The sequence below is a fragment of the Sinocyclocheilus grahami genome, unplaced genomic scaffold (assembly GCF_001515645.1).
Source record: "Sinocyclocheilus grahami isolate Dianchi unplaced genomic scaffold, SAMN03320097.WGS_v1.1 scaffold293.1, whole genome shotgun sequence".
NCBI classification, from domain to species: domain Eukaryota; kingdom Metazoa; phylum Chordata; class Actinopteri; order Cypriniformes; family Cyprinidae; genus Sinocyclocheilus; species Sinocyclocheilus grahami.
In genome coordinates this window covers 863,724-872,759 of record NW_015505472.1, presented here as the reverse complement: position 1 = coordinate 872,759, position 9,036 = coordinate 863,724, and the positions used below count along the sequence as shown (strand labels likewise).

General features: G+C 44.5%; 1 protein-coding gene and 1 long non-coding RNA gene across 2 annotated transcripts in view; both read right to left on the bottom strand.

Moving 5' to 3' along the window:
- LOC107600871 (uncharacterized) overlaps positions 1 to 260 on the bottom strand; it is a 3,261-nt gene extending 3,001 nt beyond the window's left edge. Inside the window, exon 1 of the long non-coding RNA XR_001610853.1 lies at positions 136 to 260. This is a non-coding gene — a long non-coding RNA (uncharacterized lncRNA). The remainder of the gene's footprint in view (positions 1 to 135) is intronic.
- A 54-nt stretch (positions 261 to 314) lies between these two features.
- LOC107600842 (dihydropyrimidinase-related protein 5-like) overlaps positions 315 to 9,036 on the bottom strand; it is a 19,395-nt gene continuing 10,673 nt past the window's right edge. The window contains exons 3-12 of the mRNA XM_016292813.1: positions 5,880 to 6,038; positions 5,505 to 5,636; positions 5,346 to 5,390; positions 3,923 to 3,998; positions 3,635 to 3,791; positions 3,413 to 3,554; positions 1,636 to 1,778; positions 1,316 to 1,523; positions 1,053 to 1,221; positions 315 to 474 (exon numbers count right to left, since the gene is read on the bottom strand). Of these exons, the coding sequence (XP_016148299.1) occupies positions 389 to 474; positions 1,053 to 1,221; positions 1,316 to 1,523; positions 1,636 to 1,778; positions 3,413 to 3,554; positions 3,635 to 3,791; positions 3,923 to 3,998; positions 5,346 to 5,390; positions 5,505 to 5,636; positions 5,880 to 6,038 (1,317 nt within the window). The 3' untranslated portion in view covers positions 315 to 388. The remainder of the gene's footprint in view (positions 475 to 1,052; positions 1,222 to 1,315; positions 1,524 to 1,635; positions 1,779 to 3,412; positions 3,555 to 3,634; positions 3,792 to 3,922; positions 3,999 to 5,345; positions 5,391 to 5,504; positions 5,637 to 5,879; positions 6,039 to 9,036) is intronic.

Genomic DNA, 9,036 nt, shown 5'->3' with positions numbered 1-9,036 from the left:
CGTTCGCCCTGCGGCCCCCCCCGCCGTAACATTACAAGAGCAACACAAGACACGCTCGAGCCACAGCGCCTATTTAATGTCATACATTATGAAGAATACCTTTGAATTATAATATGTTAACAATATTCTACTCACTGTATTTTGACTGCGTCCTTTCCAATGTTGATATTACACTGACAGAATGCAATCCGCTGCTCTCCGCCGCTACAGTGTGCTGCCAGATATGCGCTGCTGCCTAGTTACGGGCTACAGCGCCACGCGCTCCTGCAACACACTGTCCGTCTCTGCGCATGCGCACCGCCCCGCCCCATTTTCATCAGATGTGAGGTTGTCAAAAATGTAGGTGTTTACTGTAGTTTCAGACTTCTGAAAGTGTTGATCCGAAATGTTACCAGATACCACTTGAACGACCACCAGGTGGCGCTAGAATCCTTGCGGAAGCTCTCTTTGGAACATTATCATCAATTTGGGCACCTATATGGCATATCAAGATGCTGATTAGACAGCATGATTATTGCACAGGTGTGCCTTAGGCTGGCCACAATAAAAAGCCACTTTTTATTGGCCACACACACATATAAATGTCTGTAATTTATTTCACATTCACATAAACATATTATTTTTTAAATATAGAATTAATATAATTAAATATGATTTACACAGTTTTACATAATCGTACATCATATATATTCTCAATTCTGTCTGTAAGGTGCAATTATAATGCAAGTAATTATTTTACTATTTCTTTTACTGAATTCTTAATCAAAACATATCTATGGAATTGTAGAAAATGAATCAAAACATAATAAAAAAAACGTAATTTAAAAAAACATTATGTCCAGATAGAATGAGAATGACACTTTTTTTGTATTACAAAATAAGAAATTCAGGGAAAATGTCAGTGAAAAATAAATTGTACTGCCTTAAAAATAGGCTTCATTTCCTTATATGCAAATATTTACTTTATGCAAATTATACATTATTTATTTTATTTTATTATTAAGTATGAACTGCACAATTTCTTCAGTTTGATCTAATGCAGACTACTGTACCAGACAAACTAAAGCTGGACTCATGTAGGTCTCTCACTCCCCCGTGGCGTGTGCAGGGTCGTGGGTTCATGTCCCCATCTGAAGGGCCCACTTCCTTCTTCCCTGAATTCTGCACTGCGGCTACGTCTCCAGTGTAGGGCGCACGCTCCACCCCCTTGAGTGCTTGACACTGAGAGGAGAGGGTCACAAACAAACAGTCGAGGCACTGCGATACGCAGTCATAAAAACATGATATAATGGAGTGAGAGTTTAAGTTTGAGTACCTTCTCTCTCTGGACCATTTTCTTGTACAGGTAGTCTGGGAAGGTTCGGAGAGGGTAGAACTTTCCTGAGCCCTCAGCACAGGTGAAGATGCCATTTTCATAGACCACGCGACCACGGCTGATGGTTACCAGCGGGACGCCGTGACAGCGTAGGTTCTCGTACAGATTTACATCTCCACCCTGCCATTGAGTGGTCACAGAGATGGTCCTACAGACACACAAAACCATGTAAAAACTTATAATTTCATTTTGCAATACTTGGTATATTAAATATTTTTGAATTCTCAGCTGATCTGAATTTAATCTATTATTTTGGATACCTTGTTGATTCTGGATCCCAGACGACCACATCAGCATCGGCTCCAGGGATGATCCTGCCCTTCCTGGGGTAAAGGTTGTAGATCTTTGCAGCATTGGAGCTTGTGACAGCAACAAACCGATTCTCATCCATCTTGCCTCCGACCTATTAAGGAAGATAGATAGAATGAGCTAAAAAAGTTTTTTTTAATTCTTGATGCATCTGTCATTTCCTGCCCTCTCCATGATTTTTGTTTGTCTTTGGCAACATAACTGTCTGTAATATGAATGTTATATTAATATTAATACAATATTGTTATATAATTTATAACTTATTATATATTATTTATATACACTACCATTCAAAGTGTCAGAAAGATTTTTTTTAAAAGGAACAAATAATTGTATTCTGCAAGGATACATTCAATTGATCAAAAGTGACAATAAAGACATTTGTTACAAAATAAATATTCAAATAAATGCTGTTCTTTTGAACCTTCTATTCAGCAAAGAATCCTGAAAAAAAAATGCAGCAGTTTCCAAAAAAAATATTAAGCAGCACAAGGTTTGACACTAAAGACTCATCACAGGAATAAATTAGGTTTGAAAAAAAATGAACATATAAAGCAGTTATTTTAAATTGTAATAATATTTCACAATATTACTGTTGTTTGCACAGTATTTTTAATTAAATAAAGGAATCCAAATAATTGGTGAGCATAAGTAACTTCTTTTACAAACAAGTCACATGTAACTAATATTCAGGAGCTACACTTTCAATGAACATTTAATGTTCATAAATGAACATTAATGATATCCATTAAAGGGGTCATATGATGTTGCTAAAAAGAACATTATTTTGTGTATTTGGTGTAATGAAATGTGTTTATGCGGTTTAAGGTTCAGAAAACACATTATTTTCCACATACTGTACATTATTGTTTCTCCTCTATGCCCCGCCTTTCTGAAACGTGTTGATTTTTACAAAGCTCATCGGTCTGAAAAGTGAGGTGTGCTGTGATTGGCCAGCTATCCAGTGCGTTGTGATTGGCCGAATTCCTCAATTCCTCAAGCGGAAATGTTACGTCCCTTACCATACTGTGATGCCTGTGGCAACCACATGTGACGACCCCATGCTGGACTACGCTACATCCATGGTGAAAGCCGATCCGGCAAAGTTGAAGTATGTCCTCAGCGACCAGCACAGATCAGCTCTAGGCATTACGAAGCAGATATCGTACTCTTTTGGAAGGCCAAACAAAGTAGTTTCGCTTTCACAATGAAGCACACAGCACCTTCACGCCATGGCGGCGGCAACAACAATACTACAGCGAGAATAAAAATTACGCCTTCTTTCTTTGTGTGAACATTTGGGCGGCGTTATGCAAATCTTCCCACATAGTGATGTAGACATGTGGGGGCGTATTAGAACGAGCCGTTTTAGGTAGGCGTGGCTGACTCTTAACTTTTATAAAGAATATCTCTTTGGATTTGAGACTTTAGTCTTTGCAACTTTACAGATCTTCTTTATGCACCAAGAGCTTGTAACACTCCAAACAGAAAGGAAAAATTGAAATCGCATCATATGATCCCTTTAATATTCACATCTGGTTGGTGTTCATTTGTTTACATTTATGCAAACAAATAGAAGTGTTTAATAGCATTCCTACAGGTATTTTAGCTGCAGGATCAAAACTGGTATAAAAAAATCATCAACTTTCACAAGTACTGGCTATACAAACGTTGATATTGAGATGATTCTAGCCAGCAGTGTGGCTTCTGTGATTCACTGAAACATACCACTCCCCGCTCCCAAATAACGCTCATGCGGTCCTGCACCCCAGGAACACCGTGAGGGATTTTCGTGAAGTCGTCTTTGCCCATCGCCTTCTGTTTAGTGGTGAATGGTCGGTGGTCCGATGTCACGACGTTCAGAGTGTCACTACATCACAGTGAAAATACTTTTATGAGACTATACAGGTATATGATTAAATTAAACTACTACATGGTGAATCCGCTTACTTTCCCAGAAGGCTGAGCAGGTAATTGGGTGTGTTGGGGTCGAGTCTGAGTGGTGGCACAGTGACGAAAGCAGCTGCGTGGGCCCAGTCCTGGTGGTAGTACTGCAGCCCGTTTAAGACAGCATGAGCAGTGGTGGTCTCTCCATGCACCACTTTCCCTGTCAACCAATCACGGACCAGTATTCTGAGTCACATTATGTCATTTACTGGTGAATCTTCAGGTGTCATATATTAAATTAAAATGGTGCAACTGTGAATTGGCCTTTGAGTGTCATTGCCTGGCTCTTACCCTGCATTTTAGCGGATGCTAAAACATCCCCTGCTGACATGCTGGACACATTCACAAGATATATGGGACAGTGGGCCTAAGAGACAACAAACAGAAAACATTCATTCTGATCACATTTAAAGTCCTTAAAAGCAATTCATCGGTAACTCATATGTATGTTTCAAAACTGTCATTCGTCGCATAGTAACGCTGGATCGACATGTCAATCATCTTGACATTCTGTTTATACTGCATGTGCAAAATACAGTATGTACATATGCTTCAGCTGTGAAATAACAGTAAAGGAAGTGACTCAAATTACACTTTTGTTTAAAAGTTTGGTATTTTTTTGAATAAATGAATACTTATTTTCAGCAAAGACACATTAAAGTGATCAAAAGTGACAGTCAAGGCATTTATGATGTTGCAAAAGATTTATATTTAAAACAAATGCTGTTCTTTTGAACTTTCTATTTGAGAATCCTAAAAAAAAGTATAATAGTTTCCACAAAAATATTAAGCAGCATGACTGTTTTCAACATCATAAGATTTAATAATAAAGATTTTTGTTTCTGTTTTTGAAAGAAGTCTCTTATGCTAAGGCTGCATTTATTTGTTCAAAAATAGAATGAAAACAGCAATATTGTGAACTATTATTAAAATAACTGTTTTCTGTTTTAATATATTTTAAATATAATAATTTATTCCTGTGATGCAAATCTGAATTTTCAGCATCATTACTCCAGTCTTCAGTGTCACATGATCCTTCAGAAATCATTCTAATGTGATGGTTTGCTGCTCAAGAAACATTTCTTTTTATTAGCAATGTAAAACAAAGTTTGTGCTGCTTAATATTTTTAAACTATGATACATTTCTTAAAGGATTTATTGCTAAACAGTTCAAAGTTAAAAAGAACAGCAGAGAATAGAAATCTTCTGTAACTTTATAAATGTCTTCACTGTGATAAATTTAATGAATTCTTCATCTATTCGTTTTTTTTCCAGTGACCCCAAACTTTTGAATGCTATTTAAACACTTATGCATTTACTGCCATTATTTCAGTCTGCTAACTTCAATCCCCCGCTCTCTCCATATCAAACATGCAAAATGTCTGATTGTTAAGATTTCTGATTGGCTGAAAAGTGCAGACTGGCCCACTGACTTTTTGCTATTTGCAACATCTACAGGGCTGTAGGAAAACTGTCATATTACTGAATTAGAGCACATCTGCAATTCGTTTTCAGTGTTTGCATTACCCATGTGTTTTAATTCTGAAATACAGAATCTTTGTTTATTATATTTAACACTAAAACGCTCATGTGTAGAACTACTGATACAGCAACTTGCTTAGAAAAGGCCCATGTGTCATCACCTAAGTCTATGTTAGCATTACAAAATTAATTAAAAAAAAAACATAACACATCGACTCTTGTACATACTCACTCTGTTAGCGATGGTAATGGCTCGGTGGATGGCCTCTGCTTCCAGCTACACAAGGAAAATTCCCAAGGTAAGTGAGAAAACACAAATGTCACAATTAAAACCTAATGGTGAACAGACGCCTAAGAGTATTAATAATCCATAAAAACGCAATATGGAGACAGGAAAGACTAGGAGCTGGAGAGAGAGTGGTAATGTGACTAATATCTTAAAGGGGTGGTCCTTATATGCCATGAACATCTGGAAGGAGTTCACCCCTCTGTCCCGCACCAGTGTCTCCATTTGAGCCCTAACCTGTGATGAAGTCAAGTCACCTTTATAGCTCTATACAATACATATTGTCAAAGCAATGATAAGCATCAATAGCAAATAGCAAATCAATTACGACTATGGAGACAGTTAAGATTGTGCTGTAAAGCAGCTCTATATAGCTCTATGTTATAGTAGAACTATAAATTAAACTAAAAAATTTTAGCACATTTTCCTGTTCCTGTAATTGTAGAAAGTTTACATACTCTGCAAACATAGACTTCATACCGTTGGTCCCCACCAGGTCACTCCCATATGAAGAGCGTAGTCACAGCAGGCCTTGGCATCAGCGTGAGAGAGGCACTTTTCATAAGCGTCCAGCAATGATTCGTTCTTTTCTGGCAACACATGACCAATCACCATAGTGGTGCCTCCAGCCAGAGCAGCCTGAAAGTAAACAAACAACAGACCATTTGCGCTCTGGAGATCGGTTTCTATTCAACGTGTTTGTGCAGCGTTGAGCAATGTAGCCAATCACAGACATATCTGTTGATTTCTTGAACCCAACCGCCAATCATAGGCGTTTAAGTTAGAATCCACTCACCGCTTAAATCGCTGCATTATTTGTTCAGGTGTTGTGTTCAGCACAAATCATCTCATTATAACAAAGTGTAGATGCAATGTAAATAAGAGATTCATTGTGCAGCGTAGAGAACTTCATGATTATAACGTAACTTTGTGAGATCGCAATGAACTAAGATGAGTGACTGCTTTTAGTGATTATAAAGGGAACGCTCTTGCGCCATAGCAATGGACGGCACAAATAACCAGGAGCTCGTTCCCGCTGGCCTTAAAAGCCAGGAGAAGAGACACCAGCGGGAAGGCACCCCAGAGCTCCAGGCAACATTAATGCTTGTTTCTGATTGTTCACAGACTCCGAAGGCACCCTGGGAGAGGGATCTGCACCACGGCACTTCACCCCACGAGCACCACGCTGAGACGGGCACCAAGCACCATTCCTCAGAGCATGTCTGATCAGTGTGTGGGCAATAAATCACCCTCCGGGGCTCTTTCGTTCAGTACCGAGTCTGTGGTCTCATTCACCCCGCAAAATATGGTGGAGAAGGCGGGCATAACAGGTGAATTGAGACACAGACTGGTACCGCCAGGTGGCTATAATGATATCTGTGCTTCTTCTAGGAGAAACCGCTCTCTTCCCCCGGACATATGGAAGTGGTCATCTGCCGCCTAACGGAGCTCTCGGCATGCCAGCAGCAGTTTACAGAGCGACTGGGCGCCCGGCAGGAGTATACTGACCGGGTCGTGGAGTCCGCTCGAAGGTGCACCGCGACCAGGCAGCAGACCGGTGGTCCCCGACTTGACGGATGAGCCAATGCCCACGGGACCCCCGGCCCTGACGGCCCGGGCCTGGATGGCGGGGTGTTTCCTGCACCAGGACGGAATTTCCCCGGGCCCCAGCTGGATGGTAAAACTGAAAGGGAAACCCGTACAGGCCTTCTTGGACTCCGGCAGTTCAGTCACTCTTGTGCAACCGTCCCTGGTATGACCCAGGCCCGAGCAGAAATCCCAGTTGCCGCTGACGTGTGTGCACGGAGACACCCGCTATGTACCGGCCCGTACAGTGCGGAGCTCAGCGGAGCCCGGGACCTGGGCCATCGAGGTGGGCATTGTGCCGGATCTCCCCGTACCTCTGCTCCTGGGACGGGACTGGCCGGGGTTCCAGAAGCTCCTCCTCGGACCCAGGATGCCAGACCGTACCGCCCGGAACGGGCCACGGCAACCCCGTCGGGGACCACCCAGCCCAAGGCCGGTCTACCTAGCGACGGACAGCGAGAGGGAGGGTGAGTGTCAGCCCCCTAATCTACCGTCTGTCTACCTTGATGTGTTTTCCCAGGTTACGACCGGGGGATCGTTCAGAAGGGAACAACGCGAAGACGACCGCCTGCGGAACTGCTGGGATCAAGTACGCTGCATTGATGAGGTAGACAGGCTCCCGGGGCCCCACCCCCTCCCTCATTTCGAAATACGCAATGGTCTGCTGTACTGTGTCGCCCACAGGCGGGGGGAGGACAAATTCCTCCTGGTAGTGCCTACCACCAAGATGGAGACGGTCATGGAGCTGGCACACGGCCACCTGATGGCGGGACACCTAGGAGCCGACAATACCGTCCAGCGCATTCGGGACCGTTTTCACTGGCCCAGACTAGAGGCGGAAGGGAAACAGTTCTGCCGTAGCTGTCCCACCTGCCAGCAGACGTCTCTGTGCTGCCCTCCCCCCAGCCCGCTCATTTCACTACCCGTCATTGATGTGCCCTTCGAGCGGATCTGGATGGATCTGGTAGGACCACTTCCGAAGTCTGCCCGGGGACATGAGCTCATCCTGGTTATCCTGGACTATGCCACCCGGTACCCGGAAGTCATTCCACTGCGAGGGGCCAACGCCAAGAACATTGCCCGCAAACTGTTTCTGCTGGCCAGCCTCGTCGGGATCCCAAAGGAAATCCTGACTGACCAGGGTACCCCCTTCATGTCCCGGGTCATGGCGGACCTTTGTCACCTCTTCAAGTTCCAGCAACTAAGGACGTCGGTCTACCACCCGCAGACGGATGGCCTGGTGGAGCGGTTCAACCAGATGCTCAAACGGATGCTGAAGTGGGTGGTGGCCGAGGATGGGCGTGACCTCATGATCCCGTACGTGCTCTTTGGAGTCCGGGAAGCTGCTGTTTGGGAGACAGCCCAGGGGCCTTCTAGACGTGGCTCGGGAAGCCTGGGAGAACCAGCCCGCCCTCCTTCATGGCCTCGTCGAGCACGTGCGGGAGATGAGGGAAAGGATAGACCGGGTCATGCCGCTGGTTAAGGAACATCTCGTGACCGCCCAGCGCACCCAGCAACGGCAGTACGACCGCTCACAAAGTGGGTTCCCCGGCCCAAGCAACTGGCCGCGCTAGCCCATACCGGGCCCCCAGTAGTGGACATGGAACCGCAGCTGTCGGTGACCCAGAAAACGGAGCTTGAGGCACTGGTCAGTCAGTTCCGGGATGTGTTCAGTGAGACCCGGGTAGAACTACCGTCATCGAGCACAAGGTCCGCACACCACCCGGAGTCGTAGTCCGGCAGCGACCCTACCGGAAGCTCGCCGGCCGGCTATAGGGGAGGAAGTCAAGAAGATGCTCCAACTAGGAATCATCGAGCCCTCCCGTAGCCCGTGGGCCAGCCCCATCGTGATGGTTCCAAAGCCGGACAACACCCTCCGGTTCTGGAACGACTTCAGGAAGGTCAACCAAGTCTCGGCCTTTGACGGCTATCCCATGCCGCGGGTGGATGAGCTCCTGGACCGGCTGGGCAAGGCTCACTACATCAGCACCTTAGACCTCACCAAAGGCTACTGGCAGGTGCCCCTGTCCCCCGAGTCCCGGGAGAAGAC